Source organism: Saccoglossus kowalevskii, chromosome 5 (assembly GCF_978046115.1).
Source record: "Saccoglossus kowalevskii chromosome 5, keSacKowa6.1, whole genome shotgun sequence".
Lineage (NCBI taxonomy): Eukaryota > Metazoa > Hemichordata > Enteropneusta > Harrimaniidae > Saccoglossus > Saccoglossus kowalevskii.
In genome coordinates, this window is record NC_140645.1 from 29,163,788 (window position 1) to 29,186,115 (window position 22,328).

The following is a 22,328-nucleotide window of genomic DNA, read 5'->3' on the forward strand; positions in this document are numbered from 1 at the left end:
TCCATATGGCTCAGATATAGATACGGCTGCTATGCAAGGAGTCACTCATTTGCGATGGTGTCACAAGAGTGAGGAATACTGGAAGATTATCAACATTATGTAATGTCACATCTACATTACCTAACATAACACAATCACATAATGTCCTATCGACATCACATAATGCAATATCTACATCAAGTTACATCATACCCACTGAACATAATGCTCTATCTACATCATGTAATCTCCAATATCTATAAAATGTAACGACACATATAAAACATGCAATTCCATAATACATCGCGTAATGTCATATTTACATCACGTAATTTCCCATCTACATAACGTAATGTCTTATTTGCAAGATGTAATGTCATATCTACAGTAAAATATCGTATCAATATAACATAGTGCTATTTCTACATCACCTTCGTCAAATATTGTTATGAGTAAACTCATTTTGCGTAAGTTATCAACATAAGTAACTAACCCACTCATCATTTTGTTGACCAACTATTGGATTTACTTCTGATGATGTAGTGGTGTGAGTGAATGTGTGAACCAATGAACGTCAGACAACAGTGGATAATCATATTATAATGACAGTTTCAACACTTTCACAGCATGTATATTCTACGCTATATTCTACTTCTCTTATCAAGAATTATCATATCAGCGTTGGTAGCACAAAACATATATGTTTGTTGATAGCTAATGGGTTTTCATGCACTGTGTTTTATCTTAAACGCGATGTGTGACGGTGTACCTCAATTACATCAGCTGTTAGAGACTTGTGTGTATTGCTTTGTTAACAAGTACCAATGACCTTTGGATTTTGGAAAGTTCAAAACAATCTAAATTCTCTAAGAATATTGAAGTTAGAAAGCCTGGTAAATCTGTGAGTTTTGTTGACATCCATTTAGTAGGAGTTTGGGCTGGCCATTTTGTATTTTTCTGGCAAGAATTGTATTACATAATGTGTTTTTTTACAAATTGAAACAATATTTATTTTTGTCGTCTATGGAGTTCTATCTAATGGTATGAGCCCTATACCACACCATCAAAAGAGTTGTGTGTATATGTCAAAGTTCATGAACCCGGAAAGTTCAATTCAATCAACCTGGCTTTGTTGAAGGGCCACCATGTATATCGGTGTTCTTGTTAAGTATGTCGTTACATGTAAGTACACGTTTATGTTAATCAGTGATCTACAATATAACAACTCAACAACTAATTCCAAGTCATTCATTCATTCATTCATTCATTCAATTTATCACATGCATAAGTTGCATATCACCACAGTTTGATGTAGGACATGATAGACGAAAAGCATGGTATAAAGGGAGTAGTACACATTCAGGTAATATAATTTTACAAGCGCAGAATGGTGTAGTCTACGCTGAACCTGGATTCACAAGACATGACATTCAAGGCCAAGCTAGTTTAGTTATAACTGATACACAATTGAGTGATGCTGGCACATATTGGTGTTACGTCACAGCATTTGGTGATGGCAGTGATGAGAAATCAATCCTACTCACAGTAACTGGTGAGTAAACTAAATTGACATTTGTTGCCCGGTAAGCCTCAGCATATATATTTACATGATAACATAGTGTGACTTGCAGCAAGCAATTTATCATGTGAGATACAGTAGTATAGTAATATACTGTCTTATTCCTGAGTTATTGATAAACTATTATTTATGACCTACATATTAGATTTAATATACATTAAAAAACATAACATTTTTTCTGACACAATCCATTACATGTGTTGTGTTCAGCATTAAACCATGTTCCTTATCAAATCAGCGATCTGTCTCTCATTTATCATATTGCTGGATGTGTTACTGTACTGATAGACAGAATTACGCATATTATTAATCAGATAGAAGTTATAAATTGTACGGTATATTCCGGTACGGTATGCTCACTTCATTGATGTTCCGCCTATAATGAATGTAAGATTCAGTGGATGACAATTGCAAATTTCGTTTTAATTCAATACATACCTCGCAGTGATTATGTTATTCTGGTAAGATTTGACTAATGAAAGCAGATCTGTATAAACAAATCACTAATATTAAAAATTAGTAAAATGTAACACTGTCCGCTGATCTTTGGTTGCAACATCGCACAACGGATATCTAATATCGATACAACGTCAAATTGCAATGTCAATTTGACACATCGCACAATACTCGTGTTTCGACGTCGAACAACGTTTATTGAATAATGTTACATTGTCTTATTACAATCGCCCACCGAGGCCATAGCTATTTCCATAGCCACTTTGCTCACCTTTTGTTCTACATCACATACTGTCATATCTACATTTATGTAATGCTCCATCAGCAACAACAAATGGCATAAATCCACATCACATAATTGTGGATATATGTCGCCTATTTTCATATCCACTTCACATAGTACTATATTTACAATCTATATAATGCTTAATGCATTACATTTCGCTACAAATGCATCACGTAACGTCATTTACGTATAACCTAACGACGTATCTGCATCATGCAATATCTTACATACATGACATTAAACGTTAGCACACACGTAGCCAGCCACGTTATTACCTAGGTGAGACGTCACATCGTGATAATAGACATATCACAACTTATTGATATATTTACTATTGATATATATTTACAAAGTTGAATCGTTTTGTGCATTTATGTACGCCGAGAATTTCCCGGAATCTATTTCTAGGCTCGTTCCATGAATTTCCCTAACCGGATTACTTGGTATGAATAGTACGATTGTTCTTAGAATTCTCCCTGGAGTTAATCAACATTAATAATGACAATTTGTCAAACTGAACACTTAGCCATCCAAATATTTTATATGCAAAGTATGTATGTTTCAAATATTAGTTTGTAAACGCTTCATACTATGAAATTACAGGGACGAATACTGACATATAAACATGAAACATGGCAATAACTCTGGAGAGAAATAGTCAGAAATAGCAAGTAGTAAACAATCATAATCGTGATGAAAATAATTTGAGAAACGGTTTGTTCAATGTATTTGAGAGTCCATGTCCATATGTATCATATATGCAATTTAGAGCCTGTATATGTAATAAACAAATATACTGAGCAGTATGAGTAACGAAATAACTGAACACAAATGAAAATCAAATACAGACTACATATTCAACATTCTCAAAATAACATGGTCAAAATAACAAAACAAACAAACAAATTTATGATGAAAGGGGTGTGGTAAGTGAGTTTTAATTTTGCATTGAAAGATGTGTCTAAGATTTATTGTTTTGACGTCATTTGGAAGTTCAATACAGTACTTAGTGGCTGAGTGTTTAAAATTGTGCTGTGGCAGTGAAAATCTGAATTAAGAAGAAAAAGCCTGTTATATATTTATGACATAGTGGATCAAAATAATGACTAACAGTATTTGCAAGGTTTTTATTTATTAGATCATAAGTAAGGCGTAAGAATTCAGAGCCTGTATATATTCAAGATGCCCAGGTGTAAGTACATGTATTTAGGAAAGGTTATGGGACGGCTTATTTTCTTTTGTAGTAGAAGAATCTGTGAAGGCGTGGCCCAACATTTCAATAGAATACATAATATGTGGTAAGATTAAAAAAATGTATAATAAGAGAAGAATATATTTAGCGACAAAATGTCGAAGTTAATAAATAATTCCCAAGTTATAAGGCTATATTTTTACTAACATTTGCAATAAGGTATGTCCGACTTAAAGCGGTCGCGAATGGTCACAGACAAACAGGATGGTGATAGTACGCCCTCTATCACTCTGCCATCAATGCTTAGTGTTACGTGTCGCATTTAGTATCATGTAGATGGCTTTGATAACAGGGATAGTTAGATTATTGTAACTACTCTAATGACAGGCTCACTGAAATGGTCATTAATTTGGGCTCATTGACTCTGTTATGTTTGAGGAGTTTAAATAAATATGTGTCACCTAAAATTGACAATATCGTTATTATAATATAATAATAGGGTCGAATCTCTGACGTCACAAACACAACACATAATATATTTCTGGACACAAATAGCCTGAGTGGGAATAATTCCAATCGTACTCTTGAGTTTGTAGTACACTCACAGGCAGAACACGGATCGGCCACTTGGGTGGCTACTCCTGTAAACAGTTGAATTCTTTTGACTTATCGACCATTGAACATTTACCAGGCTTGCGACATTCGTATTTGAGAGAATACGGACGTCAAGCCAACAATCACTTAAACAAATAGCGGTTCCCGCAAAATAATTGACTTAACCATCTCAATGCTTGAGTTGGTCTTTAATTGGTCCTTGCGATTGTTGGGAGGAATTAGTGTATGAGTGTGTAATAATCATCATTATTCCAACTAACTCTGGCTAAATATATAAATTACATAGTTAAAATTGTCTAGTGCAATGTAAAGTAACAGCAGCAATATAAGTGGATCTACCGCCAGCTATGTTGCCACTCACAGTCGTACATAATCAGCAAAAGGTCATGAACCAGGAAGCATTTTGAAACATATCACATGACTTGTTAAGTGTTGTACTGCGTATTTCACTTATTTTAACAGCTATGTGGTAGTATCATTGCCTATTCTTACACATACTAATTTGGGTAATACTTAAACAATTATCATTGGTACAAATTCCATGTTTGCAACTATAGTACAGTGACATTTCCAATGGTACCGTGTACACGCTGAATGGCTTCAGGGCGTTGATTGATAATTGCATTGTTTGTAGCGACGGGTTGTATGTTAAAACGAGATCATCTACATGTTGAATGTAACTATCACATTAGTTTTCCTTATAACTAGATACGTTTGTAAACACAACCAAGAGCAAGATAGCCCTAGAAGGAAGTATAATTTATAGCTTTTCTATATCACTTTTAGTTTTATATACTATCAACATTTTAATTAATATACAATATACAGTTAGATACAATTTGGTTTTTCCAGCAAGAAATTATAGGTACAATATATCACCACCATCAAACGGTAAAATAAATAAATAAAATTTCTTAGTTTGGTCTTTGAAAATAGAATGAAACGTGCGGTCATTGAGTTGTATATAACCTGTCCAAGGTATGATCATCGTTACATTTTGAAAAATATACAAAGAATTGAGCATTCATTAGAAAAAAGTAAAAATGAATATGAATATAGAATGGAGAGTCAAGATGGTAGACTAGATGTAATGACGAAAAAGTTATATATCTAAAACTATAAATTGCATTCTTCTGCATTGGTGGCGCTCTTTCATTTGTTGGCGTTATAATGTTAGCTTGGGCTTACACATTGTTTAGAGTTGGTCACATATAATATAGAATTATTAACAGTATATGTAACATTTCGACTGCATTGCCAATCCGCGAATGCTCACATTTAGTTTAGAATTCACTCGAACCTTTTTGCCAACAAATTGGTAACAAATCACAGTGATACGACAATTTCTGAAAACAAGTCTTCCTGATTGTATTATGATATTTACTTGTACATTGTATATAACATATGGATTGAAAAACATATTAGGTAATTCTCACGATTGTGTAGTATCTGAAGGTGAAACAGTGTACTCAGTTTGTCCTACATGCAGTATTACCGGCACTTACACAAATGGAGAATATCATCTGACGATAAATCCTGTTAGTTTAAATGATGAGGGGACTTGGCGATGTACTGTACTTGATGCAAGTCCACAATCACAAGGTGCACAATTAACTGTACTCGGTAGGTTGAAAACTAATAAAGTAATGAAACGAAGCAGCGTGGACGGCTTCATGGTTCTGAGTGCAATAGGCTCACATGTTAAGCCTCTTTGGTGACAAGTTGAGTATTGTGTTGCCGAGACATCTAGCAAGGTGCCGAGTATCTTTTCGCGCCACGTATGCAGTAATTGATTATTTTTATTTAAAATGGCATTTTTCGTGAATTCTATATAATTTAGGTATGTTTAAACAGTAGGATTACATCACAATAAGCAATTTCAAAAATGCAAATATTGATGATGTTTCGCTTATAAAGTAGGTCATATATTTAAATAATAACACATGTTTGTGAGGGTAATATCACGATTTATTGCCTGCCCAAAGGATAGTGATGATGACCATAATATAGATGATGTCAGAGCCGGAGGTGCGCACGGGCGTGGGACGCGTAGAAATGATCACAGCGTAGAACGCTCAGCAGTGATCCCAGTTGTGACGTCTTAGTGGCGGCCTCGCCGTACATTTTTACTTCCTATAAAGTATACTGTAAACACCAAACGGAGTGTCCTACTTAATATCCATTCCGGCACATTCGTTGTCTATTTTGAATTACTAAAGTTTTTTTCAAAACCTTGAAAGCAGGCCAAAATAATAGAAATAATAGAAGAGTAGTATCACGATTGGTTGCCTGCCCAAGGGATGGTGGACATGACCAACAGCCCGCGAGCAGGCACAAAATCGTGATATTGCCCGAATGACCATGTGTTATTTATTTTATCACATTCACCATGCAAAATGACATCTACTTTACTATCTCACACCCGCTCTCCCACAAAATAACAACACTTATATTTGAAGTGTGCAGTATTATGACAGAACCCCCACACCATGCCCGTGGCTTTCGTTGCGTATGGAAGTTATTTTCACGAGTGATGCGGTGTATCTTGTGGCCGTACTATCACGAGCGAAGCGTACAGCAGAATACACCGCATCTCGAGTGAAAATAACTTCCATACGCAACGAAAGCCACGGGCAGGGTGTGGGGTGCTGTTATTAATACATATGTTCCATATTTGAATATTTTATATTAAAGAAAGAACGTGCTACACACCGGGATGGAATTTAGGTCGGGGAACCCTATTGCCCATTAATATGTTCCAATATAGTGTTACGTCCCAGCAGCGCGTTTCAGTGTAGAACGCGCCCGGAGAACGAGTGTCACTGATTGTTTGAAATTAAAATAATCAGACGTCTAATCTGAGTCACTGTCCGAATAAATAACTCGTTGACGTTTAGTTGGGACCACGACAGAACCCGAACTTGAACTAGACGACTATGTTACACAGTTCATGTTGAAGTTAAAAGTTCCGTCACTGAATTGTGCATTGGCAAACATGCCGTGCAACTGCGGTACTCCACTGACGGGATGACTTTCGTCGACAGCGGTTGTCGCTGAGCTGCACGCTACAACTTCGTGTGTGATGTTGCTTGCTGGTCGTGGATTGACTGAGTCTTGGTTACCGGTTAAACTGTTGCTAATTTTTATTTAGAATTGAGTAACGCCGCAACGCCGCCAGCAGAAACCTGGTATCTCGATGTTGGTGGTTGCGGCTGCATAGTAATCGCTGATTTCACTGCTGGTGGATCTTCCGAGGGCCCTTCAAGGTTTATAAAACTCAGTTTCCAGGTGGTCAACATACATTAAGTTCTCTCAATCGTAGTATTCAATGTGATGTACACCTAACACGCCAAAAATGTTGCCTCACGATTTGAACCGGACAAAAATAGCAGACGAAAATGTGTTTACAAAATAAAAATAGTTCGGTAGCCGATGGAAATACCATGTTCATTTGCATATCGACCGTGAAAATACCGAAAACATTATTGCATGGGTGATATGCAAATTAGTTTTTGTCAAAATAATTGACTGGCTAAAAGTACCATTACTGTTGTTCAAATTTCATTTCACTCGGCAAGTATATTCATGTACCCCAAGGGAAAAATATCGTACTTCTTAATATTGTTTATTTCAGCTAGGTTTCGAAAAACGGTACTCCTGAAGGGACTACATTGTTTGCTCTCAGACCTCATTTGCATATGAGGTGTGGAAATACCGAATTTGATTTCAGGGACGAATCAAAATAAACTGCAGTACATATGTAATAATTGCTTTCATGTTATTTTATTTCATTTCAAGCGGCACCGTAATCAATAGCATATATACATTATTTGCTGACAAAAATGCGTAATGCACAGTAAATGTCACTCAGCTCAGAACGTTCTCGATGAGCACTGGCGGGGCAAACGTAGAAATGCTCACAGCGTAGACATATTTGATGCTTATAAATAATACCCTGAACATCAAAACGGAGTATCTTACTTAATATCCATTCTGTCACTTTCGTTTTTTTTCAAAACCTTGAAGCAACCCCGGAAAACAACAACAGTCAGGACAGCACCAATGTAGCAAGCGGTAACTTGTTATGCACAGTAGTTTCTGTGACTTCATCCATGTGATATACCATGTATTATATTATAGCAGTATATTGATGGTCGGTGAATTGGGCGTTGACAAATGTTGTTATTTCGCTTTGGGTTCGGTCATGTATGGCTGAACCAAGTTGTGGGCTCAAAAAGTGTGTTCTTTCTCAGTTCACAACGAGAATTAAAGATTGTGCGCAACAAGTATATCAAGACGACACTGCTTCATCCCCCAAACTCCGTTCCTATATTAATTTTAAGTCGTCACTTGAGCAATGAAAATATTTGTCTTGCATCCATGTTTTCAAATACAGAGCTGCATTGTCAAGGTTACGTTGGTCTCCTCACAATTTGCGTACTGAAAAGGGAAGACTAAAATGTCCTCCTCGATAATAGATACTGTGAATACTGTGTTGAACGCAAGCAACTTTATATTGAAGACGAATATCATTTTATAGCTATTTGCCATCGTTATCAACGTATTATAGCAGAATTTTTGCCTGTATGGTTTTGCACCAACCCCACTTACAACACATTTATCTCGCTCATGAGTTCAAGAAATGATGTAATTTTAAATCAGTTAGCGAGTTATATTTATTTTGCCATTAAAAGCAGAACTTGAATGATGTTTATTGTTACCATTGTTAAGTGAAACTGTATTTGCTCTTCGGGCCAATCGCCTTTTGCTTTGCAATAAATAAACAATTCAATTCAATATATTGATGGTGTTAATCCATCGAAATGATTGGTCAAAACACAGAATTTGCAAATGCAATTAATGATATGTTGGATGATAATGCATAGTTGACCCTGGAACATGAATTGACTACATGTTTAACGAATATACATAAAACCGGTAGTATTCGACTTTTAGGGAAATATAGTGGTTGAAGTTTGAAGAAATTACTTTATTAGAAACATCTGAAAAATTACGTAATTGTTATTGGCGGGATCCAAGTTGTGAGTGTCGGTCGTTGGGTGATCGTCGTTCTCCACACAAACCTAAACGGAATGCTGGAAAAACATGTCTTGTCCTCCGTGTTGTGACTTTGAAATGGATTGCCAACCTCCAATAAAGAAAACACGATCTTTAATTTTGACTGGTGATGAACTAAATGAGATTGAGGTATTGAAGGACGAAAAAAGAAAAAAAAACCTAGGAACAGGAACAAATGTAGGTTCCAAAAACAACCGGTATCCCGTAGCGTCATTCAAATTGTAGCTGACAAAATTGCACCCGGGTAATTGCCATCTGTTTATCCAGCCATGTCTCAGTAGTATGATGAGTCAGAAAAACGTTTTATTTCACAACTGTATTTGCAATGGGCAAATTACAGGACCGGAATGAAAACGTGTCGTTTTCACACGGCACTATTATTTGAGCCAAGTCAAGTAAGGTGTTTAATCGTGATGTGAACGATGTGATGTGATGTTGATATGTGCAGAAACAAACATACCATGGTCCATATATATAGTATAGTTTTAGGAATGTGAACTTACTTCTAATCTGAATTGTAAGGTCAATTTCACAATTTCAGTTTATATTTACAATGTGACACACATTACAACCATAATTACATAATCTATTCATTCAACAAACATATAATGAATTTAATAAACAGGAAATGATGCATCTTATATCTGGTAACTGAATGTCTGTTTCTTTGTGTGTGTTTTAGTTCCAGCTTCAATCATCACCTCCCCATCAGACCAGACAGTAACTGAAGGTACGAATACAGTACCATTACAGTGTGCAGCTACTGGTAAACCTAATGCTATTACATACACATGGAAGAAAGGCAGTTCTGATATCAGCAGAGGTGGTAGATACAGTCTAAATGGTGGATCATTGACTATTAGTAATATTGTAAGAGAAGATGATGGTATATATATATGTTATGCTAGTAATGGTGTAGGACAACACGCTATAAGTGATTCCGCTACTGTGACAGTGAATTGTAAGTGTAGTATCCAAATATATATACTTTCTCGTAAATAAATTATTCCGTGGAAAGTGTAGAGTATGTTAACATTTCATATCACCTGTGTCTCTGTTTAACGAATGAAAAAATATTTATCATTTAGGATTGATAAAAGATTTGACTGAAATATTCGATGTAAGCATGTTTTTGAAACAATGTTTTAAATACAATCTTCTGAGCAACTACATTTTTTCGAATTTGTTTTTGTTTGATTTTGCTAAGCAAACACAGCTCCCATGTGGTATTGAAACTTAGTTGGTAAGTTGGTAATTCAGTGTAAAAATGGCCTTGTCCCGAGGATATGCGGAGAAATCACTTGTTTTATTTGACAAATGTTACTATATGTTAAGTGAATTTATTGACATTTTCACGTTTTTCCAAAACAATAACACCTTTGATTTAGATTTCAGCCATTTAGCCATATTTTTAAATCTGCAAAATGCCAGAATGTTTTATTTGTCTTGTATATGAGTAAACATTTCTTTGACACACATGTTCCACCTACGTTTTTGCAAATTAATGTCAATGCACATATTAATTACATCGATTACATCTTCAATATTAATACTATCATAACATATTATGTTTCTTCAATAGCATTTGCAGAGTAATAATTAATTTGTCCGTACTGTAAATTAAAGTAATATGTGTATTTTACTTTAGATCCACCAACTATCACCACTTCCCCATCAGATCAGGCAGCAACAGAATACACAGATCAAGTAACATTACAGTGTACAGCCACAACTGGTAAACCTACTACTATTACGTACACGTGGAAGAAAGGCAGTGCTTATATCATCATAGGTGGTAGATACAGTCTGAATAGCGGATCACTGACTATTAGTAACATTGTAAAAGAAGATGATGGTATATATACATGTTATGCTAGTAATGGTATAGGACAACCAGATATTGCATCAGCTACAGTTACTGTATATTGTAAGTACTGTTGTATGTGTAGTGTATTGAGTGTTATTTAGTTTTAGTAATATTGTAAAAGAAGATGATGGTATATTAACATGTTATGCTAGTAATGGTGTAGGACAACCAGATAGTGCATCAGCTACAGTTACTGTATATTGTAAGTAATGTTGTATGTGTAGTGTATTGAGAGTTATTCAGTGTTAGTAATATTGTAATATAAGATGATGGTATATATACATGTTATGCTAGTAATGGTGTAGGACAACTAGATAGTGCATCAGCTACAGTTACTGTATATTGTAAGTAATGTTGTATGTCTAGTGTATTGAGAGTTATTTAGTGTTAGTAATATTGTAAGGGAAGATGATGGTATATATACATGTTATGCTAGTAATGGTGTAGGACAACAAGATAGTGCATCAGCTACAGTTACTGTATATTGTAAGTACTGTTTTATGTGTAGTGTATTGAGAGTTATGCAGTGTTAGTAATATTGTAAGAGAAGATGATGGTGTATATACGTGTTATGTTAGTAATGGTATAGGACAGCCAGATAGTGTATCAGCTACAGTTACTGTACATTGTAAGTAATGATGTATGTGTAGTGTATTGAGAGTTATTTAGTGTTAGTAATATTGTAAAAGAAGATGATGGTATATTTACATTTACATATTATGCTAGTAATGGTATAGGACAACCAGATAGTGCATCAGCTACAGTTACTGTATATTGTAAGTACTGTTGTATGTGTAGTGTATTGAGAGTTATTTAGTGTTAGTAATATTGTAAAAGAAGATGATGGTATATTTACATTTACATGTTATGCTAGTAATGGTATAGGACAACCAGATAGTGCATCAGCTACAGTTACTGTATATTGTAAGTACTGTTGTATGTGTAGTGTATTGAGAGTTATGGAGTGTTAGTAATATTGTAAGAGAAGATGATGGTGTATATACGTGTTATGTTAGTAATGGTATAGGACAGCCAGATAGTGTATCAGCTACAGTTACTGTACATTGTAAGTAATGATGTATGTGTAGTGTATTGAGAGTTATTTAGTGTTAGTAATATTGTAAAAGAAGATGATGGTATATTTACATTTACATATTATGCTAGTAATGGTATAGGACAACCAGATAGTGCATCAGCTACAGTTACTGTATATTGTAAGTACTGTTGTATGTGTAGTGTATTGAGAGTTATTTAGTGTTAGTAATATTGTAAAAGAAGATGATGGTATATTTACATGTTATGCTAGTAATGGTGTAGGACAACCAGATAGTCCATCTGCTAGAGTTATTGTATATTGTAAGTAATGTTGCATATGTAGTGTATTGGGAGTTATTTAGGGTTAGTAATATTGTAAGAGAAGATGATGGCGTATATACATGCTTTGTTAGTAATGGTATAGTACAACCAGATAGTGTATCAGCTACAGTTACTGTACATTGTAAGTAATGATGTATGTGTAGTGTATTGAGAGTTATTTAGTGTTAGTAATATTGTAAGATAAGATGATGGTATATATACATGTTATGCTAGTAATGGTGTAGGACAACCAGATAGTGCATCAGCTACAGTTACTGTATATTGTAGAGAAGATGATGGCATATATACATGTGTAAAACAGGCCTTTGATAGTGTACTGAGTAAACTTAATATAAGACACTCTTTTAGTTTAAGTTACATTCTATCACTTTTGGGCCCAACTTTAGCCGTGGGAACTGTCAAGTACTAAGATAACAACTGTGATTCTATATCACAAGATTATGTCAAGTTCTAGGGTAGTTTGCCTATAAAGTAATTAAAACTGCCCATCTTACGTAAACAGATACACATGGGAAAATATGTGTTTATTGTTGCATTGACCTTGACCAACAGCTGCTAAACTAACGTTTAGTAAGTCTCGGTGAAACTTTCAGCAGTCAACAGCTTAAGTATGAGGCTCCTGTAAGATGACACTGTACGTTGTACATACAGTCAACGATAGCTGGAAAGGCCACAGACTATAGGGGTTAAAAATGATTATGTGTCCAATGATGGAACATACACTATGGAGACTACCTATTCCTGATCTTTGCCAGTACCGTTGTGTCACTGCTTGACTACTTGCTGTCCGCTACCGCATTGAGCTCCCGATCTGAACTTGCTACAATAACTTTACTCAACTGCGCACATCTACTCTCCTCGTCTCCATTGTGTGGAAGCACTACAATGTATACACAGTGGGCTTGACTTTCATCACGTGATCATCACTAAAGTTTGACACTGACTCTTTATTACCATTTTCACTAAGCTGATCTCTTTATATGCTAGCATATTTATTGTGATAGGGATATTTAGTAATAAATCCAGTTGTTATCATTTTATTCGAATGTGTATTGTGCTTTATTATGCCAGTCTGCCCCTATAAAAGTTCCATCTTGCCTTCCCGACTACTTCAGTGATCATTTTGAAATCCTAGCCTAGACAGCCAAACCACGTCTACCACACATGCTATGCTAGTAATGATATGGGACAGCCAGATAGTGTATCATCTACAGGTTATTGGACATTCTATGTAATGTTATTTATATCAAGAACAGAATGTGATAATTTAATGTGGTGTATTCGAACTGTAAGTTAAATCAACCCACGCTAATACGCATCACAATTCGGTGGATTACATACTAGTAAACACAAATAATTAAGCGCGAGTTGGATAATTATTCAATAAAATCAATAAATTCATATCTTATTTATTGCCTCTTTGAATCATTCCATTCAATAAAGATAGCCGTAGCCGTGACACACGATATTTTACTACTACTGAAGTCGCTAGCTGCACCAGTCTTCCATATAATATTGTCTAATTAAACTCGTTTAATAAATTGGGGAATGATATGAGTTCAATTTGTCAGACTTGTGTCTTATTAATTTTTTTCATTTTCTGATATTTTTAGGCATGATTACAATAAACCAGACAAATAACAATACAACCTACATTAATCCGCCAGAACGTTCATAACACGTGAAAATAAAATAAACAGGCATGATGTGTACTTTATTACAGATCCACCAACTATCACCACTTTACCATCCGATGAGACAGTGACTGAAGGCAGCATCTCATTGACATTACAATGTACAGCCACTGATGGTAAACCAGCTACATTCATTACATATACATGGAGGAAAGACGATGGTGATATCATTATAGGTGGTAGATACAGTCTCAATGGTGGATCATTGACTATCAGTAATATTGTAAGAGAAGATGATGGTATATATACATGTTATGCTAGTAATGGTGTAGGACAACCAGATAATGCATCAGCTAGAGTTATTGTATATTGTAAGTAATGTTGTATGTGTAGTGTATTGTATTGAGAGTTATTTAGTGTTAGTAATATTGTAAGAGAAGATGATTATATATATATACATTTTATGCTAGTAATGGTATAGGGCAACCAGTAATCAACAACAACTGCAATCAGCTACAGTTACTGTGTATTGCAAGTCCTTTTTTATGTGTAGTGTATTGAGAGTTATTTAGAGTCAGTAATATTGTAAAAGAAGATGATTATATATATATATTTGTATATACAAATGTTAGTATTGCAACTTTGCATTCGTGAAGGTAATGTTATAATATAATGCGTTCACAATCTATGGAAGAGTCTTTAATGGGTTAGCGCACTAATTTCTTATATAGATGTACCTGTGACAAATGGTATTACAGACTTCTATAGTGGAATCGGTGATTCGATATCCATGAACGTATCTGTCAAGGCCAACCCATTACTTGTTACGTTTGGCGATTGGAAAAATTACGACGTAGTTTTAACTGACAAAGTAGATACATTGTCTACGAGTACTGTATTTATCAACGAAGTCAGGGAACTCCATTTCGGCGTATATAATATCACCGCACATAATGACATTGGAAGTGTTGTACTTCAGGTCAATTTACATCATGCAGGTAAGGGTAATATTTGAAACCGTGTTCTATTTTCAATTCTGACAAAAAAAGTTCATAAATCTTGCATTCTCATGAATTAGAAAATGTTTATTATTTACAATACAATACATATTTAATGATGGTAAATTAACATTTAAACCTATACTACAAAACTATATACTTTTTAGCTTCTCGTAATTCATGTTCATGGATTCATGAATGGGACATGCGACATATATTGTAATGGTGAAGCCACATTTTCTTGTTAACAGGCGTACCCGACGCACCTACATCCATGAATATAATTCATCGTTCTTATAATAGTTTATCAATATTACTCTCGCCTGGATATGATGGAGGAGATGGTAGAGACATAGTACATTACATTGAATATCGTTCGGCATTAGAAGCGTCATTCCAGTCCTTGCCATCTGACGGAATGGGAACAAGAAATACCACTATATTGATTATGCAGTTACAGCCGTCAACTGCTTATGAAATAAAAGCAAAGACAGGCAACATGTATGGAATCGGACAGTTTTCTACTACATATGTGTTTTTTACTTATCGTAAGTATGATATCCCGATGAAACAATTCATATTATGTGTACTTCAAACATGATAATGCATTAGTGACCACTATAGATACGTGAATTGCATTTATAATGTGTCTTTCAATAATGAGTTCATTGGCATAGTGAAAGCTGAAAAATAGTACCATGTTTGGCAGTCACCACTACCTCTCTATATTTACAAACTTACACAGGTGAACCAATAGTTAATTTGAATGGCCAGACTGGTATAATAAAATGGTCACGTCACGAAGATATGAAATATGAATGTGTGAAAATAGAAAAACAGGAAATAGATGACAATTGGATTCTAGAAGAGAATTGTTTAGAAAGAGATGTGGTGGAGTATATCGTGAAAGACAGCAAAGTGGAATATAGAGTTACGTATTGTACACGTAATACATGCGACAGACGTCATTTTAAAGCAATCCAAAACAACGACTATCACAATTTAGGTAGGAACAAAAAATGTCCCGCGGTCATAATATATCCTATTTATTGTGGAAAAATTTATACAATCAACTCATTTTGTTTTAAAAAGTAACAATAACTTCATAATTAGCTCATTTTTTTTTCAAATTCCGAGTATGTTAAATTAACCATACCTTGGAATCGCTGCATGTGATATAAATTCAGATATGCATTGGGAATAATCTATTCGAATCAATGAGATCGATATATATTCATAACTTCGTACTAGTTCAGGAAGTAGATAATGTCTTACTATTTCAACGTGTTAGAAACGTTTGGTTCTAAATATTCGTGCCTGAATTATGTGTATCCCATGTTTCAATTATCATTCAAAATATTCATTATTGTAGATTGTGTGGAATGTTCTTACACTGCTGCCATTAGTATTAGTGTGTTGGTATCTCTACTTGGTGGTGGCGTAATTGGTTTCTTAATCGGCTTTATTCTGATGAAGCGGGTTACCAAAAATAAGACAAAACAGGTAAACTTAGTATCGACATTCTTATTGCATGTATAAGGTCTAACAGCAACACATGTATTACTCATTATATTTTTAATTGCATAAGATACGTTATAATCCTATCATTATTTCAGACCCCAAATGTAGGCAGCAATTACACTACGCAATCTGCGAATAGAAGCAAAACTGGACATACATATGAGATACCTATGTCAGTGGCATCTGAGGTACTAACGTAATGTATTAAAAGAAACAACTGTTAATCTGGTAAATTTCACGAATCGAATAGTATTGAATATAGACATGTACAATGTGTTCCATTCTATATATATTCTCTTTTGAATCGCACAGCGACCTGTTGAAGTTGACCATACGTATACGACACTTTCACAAGAGACAATGGAACCTACCTCAGAATATGAGTTACCAAATCTAAAGCGTGTAAATACGGTATGTTTTGAAACTAATATACGTTCACGAAGTAAAATTGTTAATCTTTGTGTATATTCGACATAATACGACTCATTTATTTTGTCTTGCTTTTTCTTGCAGATTATTCGCAACTAGCAACATTAACAAAGAACTTGATGTTTCGAGAAGGGAAAATAAATTACTAAAAATAAATTACTAGAATATTACATAAAGGATCGCATTTATCAGCAACACTACGAAATAGTAACTGTTGAATGGCTGGACAATAATAATGAATTGTATTATGCCTGTTGTGTCAATAACAAACTTATATAAAGAAAGTGTTTTTACATTATATAGTATTTTCATCTTGACTAATGAGGTAACATGTATATCAACGCTCTAACTGAATTATTATCTTCTGTGTTTATTATAAGCATATGCATACGAACCTCGAAAATAATTGTGCGAATTTTATAATTGAATCACAGACGTACAATATAATGAATTTTTTGAATATTGACTTTTGTGATTGGAGAAAATATTAATTATAGGAATGTCATTTCTGACTTGGTACATTTAGCACGACATAAAATATTCCGAATCACACTTAGTACTTGCAATGTTGTGAAATTTATCCTGACTTACCCTCTATTGATGTTTTCAGAATCTTATTTTATTTACTTAGTTTACAATCACATTCATTATTATTTATCGTCTAAAATGGTGAATACTGAAGGCGCCATGTTAGTCGTCTGTAAAAAAATCCCAAAACAATGCTATTTTGGCATTTTACAATACGGTCAATAAAATATTCAGACTGAATTTAAAAAACAAACAAAAACACTAAATATATAATTATATTAATTATAACAGCAAATTGAGATGACAGTTAAATGTAACACCAGCAAAAGCATGGCCGACATGCATTTGAATTAAAATCCTAATTACACTACAATTATTGACTTTTCTATTTTTGATTGCGCTCCGCCGTTGAAACAACAATTTAATTGTCCAAATGGTGCGACAATTGCAATCATCAAATGTAGATTCAATGCTAACAATATTACTGCATATAATACATATCTTCGGTTATACCCCTGTATGCAAATTTATGGTTTAAATAAAAATTATTTTATTGTGGAGCCACTAGACATTTTGCTCACCTAAAACACGTTGTAGAATTTCAATTTACATATGAAAGGTTATGAGGACATGCACCTCGGTTACTAGTTTCTACCTCATTCACGAAGGTACTTTTTGTTGATTTGTTTTTTCACCACATTCCGTTGTATTTAACGCTTATTTGCATTTATTGTAAAGAGTTTAACGCACAGTTTTGTATGTAGTGATTTGTGTAAACTGTTTTAGTACACCATGACATACGACATGGAAGTGCGTGAATAAATTATATGTAATGATACAAACAGATACATTATAAACCAATGCAAAAATAAAGTTTGTTTATTGTGTCGCCATATTTTATATGTCGTGTTTTGTTTTGATGGTCAAGAATAAAATCCAATACATAATGTTGAAATAATTATGTATAATTACGATACGGTTTTTAAATTACTTCAGCATTTTGTGCATTTTAAGATGTCAACCACTTGTTCATTTGCTTCACGCACATTTGCATATGTCGCCAGTTAAGTAAAAACCACTTTATTGTTTGAAAATTACTGGAATAGGAGTCATCGAAAACCTCGTGAGTGACTGGGCCTTAACTACCAAATCTCGAATAATAATCTCAAGAGAATATGAGTTATTCCTCAGCTCCTGGGAGCGAGGTTATTTGTAGTATGTTGGCGATCGCCGCTGTGTCTGCGGAAGTACTATGGGAGATAGCATGATAAGAGTGAAAAGTCTTTTGATCAGTAAAATTATTTTGGTAAAGTGAAACCTAGAGTGCTTGTGAAATGAAGTTTAGTTTTAAATAATAAATATCATGGAATCTGGATTAAATAATGGTAAATATGGCAAAAATGCAAGGTGTATCATGGCGGCTGTCAACAACTTTGAGTGCAGTAAATGACTTGATTTGTAGTTTGCGTGAATGGCTGGAGGGAAAAACATGCAAATTCTGAGCTTCAGTAACACTATTTGCTGCTTTTTTGTGGAATGGAAATTTTAACAAGAAATGCTTCTAAAGGCCATTTCCTTGTAGTAAACAAAACGACCTTGGAACGTTTATCCTGAGAAATTGGGACAGACGCACTGGTGACTGAAGACGCCACCGTGATGTCAAAAATGAAAAGAAAAATGAAAAATATTGCCAGCGAAGTATGCAGTATCTGGCAACGCTTGCGGTAAAGCGAATAACACGAGGCTCGTCGACCTGGATAAATTGATTTCGAATCTGGCTGACCACTGTAAATGTTCTCGGTGTAAAACTGGAAAAATAAATTTCCATGAAGAATCACGTTATGGCTGGGAATCTCACTTTAGTCTCCGGTGCACATTTGGTCTTTCGAACATGACACATGCACGCGGATTGGGGTAGTCAAAAATAGACTAATCAGGTCCATTGCGTCATGTGGGACGGCAGACTGACTTTCAAATTTGAGTGACGCATCGGTGGTTCGTAGAAAAAGCAGTTACACGTACATTCTTAGCTCTTGGAAATGAAAACTGTTTTGTGCTGGTAATAATTGTATAACAATCGTACTGCAAGTCGACAAAACTGAACTAAACTAACTCCGATTGTAACAAGTTATAGAGCAAAAACGATGACCTGTAATTCACGACAGTGCAGTCGGCAAGCTTGACTGACTTGCTACCAAGCGTATTCAGTCAGCAAATAGTAGGCACATTTTTCTTCAATTACGATTTTTAATTGATATTCAGCAACAAAAGTTTCATCGCCGGTATTTAGTAAAGCGTAGCTTTACGAGTACTCGCATCTCATTATGTAGTTCTGCTCTGATGACGTTTTACGCAAACAGTTCTAGTCCGATTTTATTGATATTTTCAGAGATTGAACTCAAGAGGAATTGAAATCAAAATCTAAAATATTTTTCAAATATCAGTAATATTTTATTACTAATTGACCCGTGAAAACAGAGCAATCTAATTTATTACAGAATTATTGTTGAGAACATTGCAGGCTTCCTTTTCTCATAAAAATGTGTTGGCTAACTTTTTTTCATTTTCTAGTAGCAGTAAACATATCAGAACAATCGATTTGGTTTATTTTGTTCACGTGACGTAATTAATTTTGACATTTTGGACAGACATGTAAAAATTGTTAGTCATTAATCATTATTATTATTTTTGCAAGCTTTTTTCTGTTTTGCCCAACGAAAGTCTACTACATCTTTAAACTGTGATGTCTTCGTGTCTAACTTTGTGATCAGCTGCCATACAAAATGAACAACTCATTTTAAAAGTAGATAAGGATAACAATGTGTTGTGACTGTGGATGTAATCTGAATGAATGTATTACGCAAGTAATATGGTTTTAATTGAGATTGTGTATAATACCAATAAGTAGCAATTGCATTGGTTGACAGCATGTATTAAATAATATCTAAATGCATACTTTATACATGAAATCTACATAACATCACATTAGTCAGCATTAATATATGATACGCATATATGATAGTAATGATACACTTATTGTATTGCGAATATAATCACAGGCCATACTGAAAACTGTCGAATATATTTTATTTGTATGAATCAATCCATATACACTTAAACATTTTTATTATTTTCCATTGTTTATCTCAACGTAAAGGAAACGTTTGTATTAATCATAATAAGTAATTCTGATATATGCTATTGTCATTGTATAAACGATTTCACGTTATCAAATTGTGATCAGAATAGAAAGTAATGGGTCATCCGTTGGCATTTGTCTTATTTAGTAAAAACTTTAATCCAAATATAGAGTTTGACTATGTATCAAGACGATTATTTTGTTACTCGTATTGATTTTAAATCAACGCCTGATAACTACATAGCTGAAGAGGTGTTACAAATTTACTGCTGTACAAAGGTCTTACACAAGCTGTACACAATCCCGAATACACAAGATCGACAAATTCAATTCATACAGTGTGAATCACGCAATGCAACGTGACTAGTTCAAATGGTTGCAAATACTGTTATATGGACATCATAATAATATAAATTGCTCGTACAGTCTGGCAGGATCATGTTTGTTATCAATATAATTAGCAACTAAATCAATGTCAATTCATTGTTTTAGTATTACTGTGGATGTATGATAGACATTTCGCATAGACTTCAGATTGCGAGGAAGCGATATGATTCATCTTGGTATATGATATGAATAAATGACATAATTACCTTTTTGACCCAACAATTACTAATTTTATCTATAATTTTGAATATAAATTTCAATTTTACATTAAAATATCGAACGAATATCAAGCGATTTGCAGAATTACGTCATTTGTGTACCCAAATACTGATATAAATTCTGGCTTTAATAAAAACTAATCAGTTATTAATAGTAAAACAGAAACTTTGCTCCCTGAACATTTTTAAAGAGCATTATATATAATGATCTATACTGTCGAATGAAGTGGTCAGTAATCGTACCATTAAGTACGTCTATCAGCTGTTTCCCAGCTACACAGCTCAATACCAGTACGAGGTCATGAACCAGGAAATAAGATACAACAATGCCTGTACTATCGCATACCGCGTCCTGGTTCAGTGTTGTCGTTAATATTTCACTTATTTCCACTGGTAAGTCGTAATATCATTGACTATTAACACAGTTATTATGGATCATACATGGTGACTTGATTACAAACATTTGACTTTGATACAATAACCATGTTATCAGAGTTTAACCAGTAACTGTTCCCTTACTTGTGTATAGCCCAGAGACTTGTGACCTAAATACTGGGAATAAATGTATTGTTTGTAGTTTTTGATTGCATGTTCAAACTAAACAACGATTTAGATTGTACATTGCTGTACTATTTCGTGGACCAGGATTACTCTAATCAAGCAATTGCTATTGTAAAGAAGGTCAAACAAGTAACAAGATAATATAATGCCGCCGTACTGTGTTATATGTTTGTATGGACAGGTCAGGATTGATTTAAACTTCGTTCTTGTGCGAGCCTGGAGTGGTCAAAATATTCTTTTGAATAATGTCTGCAATACGTCAGCATACGTTAATAAACTTATAATCGAATAGCAATACGTCAGTATATGTTAATGAGCCGTAATAATCGAATAAAAGTAAACATTTCTTAGTGAGTTGAGCAAAAAAAAAAAAAAAAAAAAAAACGACACGTCACTTGGTAAAGGTAACAACGCCCTCTACAATAATTCACGTGAAGGTGAATTTAAAACCCTCAATTTGAAAAAAAAATATATTATATCCTT

At 34.3% G+C, this 22,328-nt stretch overlaps 1 protein-coding gene and 1 long non-coding RNA gene across 2 annotated transcripts in view; both read left to right on the top strand.

Annotated features, from left to right (window-relative positions):
* Window positions 1-16,601, top strand: part of LOC102809598 (neural cell adhesion molecule 2-like) — a 29,126-nt gene extending 12,525 nt beyond the window's left edge. Inside the window, exons 2-9 of the mRNA XM_085498874.1 lie at window positions 1,285-1,531; window positions 9,869-10,147; window positions 10,835-11,113; window positions 14,154-14,435; window positions 14,796-15,062; window positions 15,314-15,610; window positions 15,808-16,068; window positions 16,435-16,601. Of these exons, the coding sequence (XP_085355000.1) occupies window positions 1,285-1,531; window positions 9,869-10,147; window positions 10,835-11,113; window positions 14,154-14,435; window positions 14,796-15,062; window positions 15,314-15,610; window positions 15,808-16,068; window positions 16,435-16,601 (2,079 nt within the window). The remainder of the gene's footprint in view (window positions 1-1,284; window positions 1,532-9,868; window positions 10,148-10,834; window positions 11,114-14,153; window positions 14,436-14,795; window positions 15,063-15,313; window positions 15,611-15,807; window positions 16,069-16,434) is intronic.
* Window positions 16,602-16,679: 78 nt separating this feature from the next.
* Window positions 16,680-17,353, top strand: LOC146745996 (uncharacterized). Its single transcript, XR_014929557.1, has 3 exons — window positions 16,680-16,771; window positions 16,896-16,994; window positions 17,097-17,353. It is a non-coding gene; the product is annotated as an uncharacterized LOC146745996 (long non-coding RNA).
* The last annotated feature ends 4,975 nt before the right edge of the window (window positions 17,354-22,328 follow it).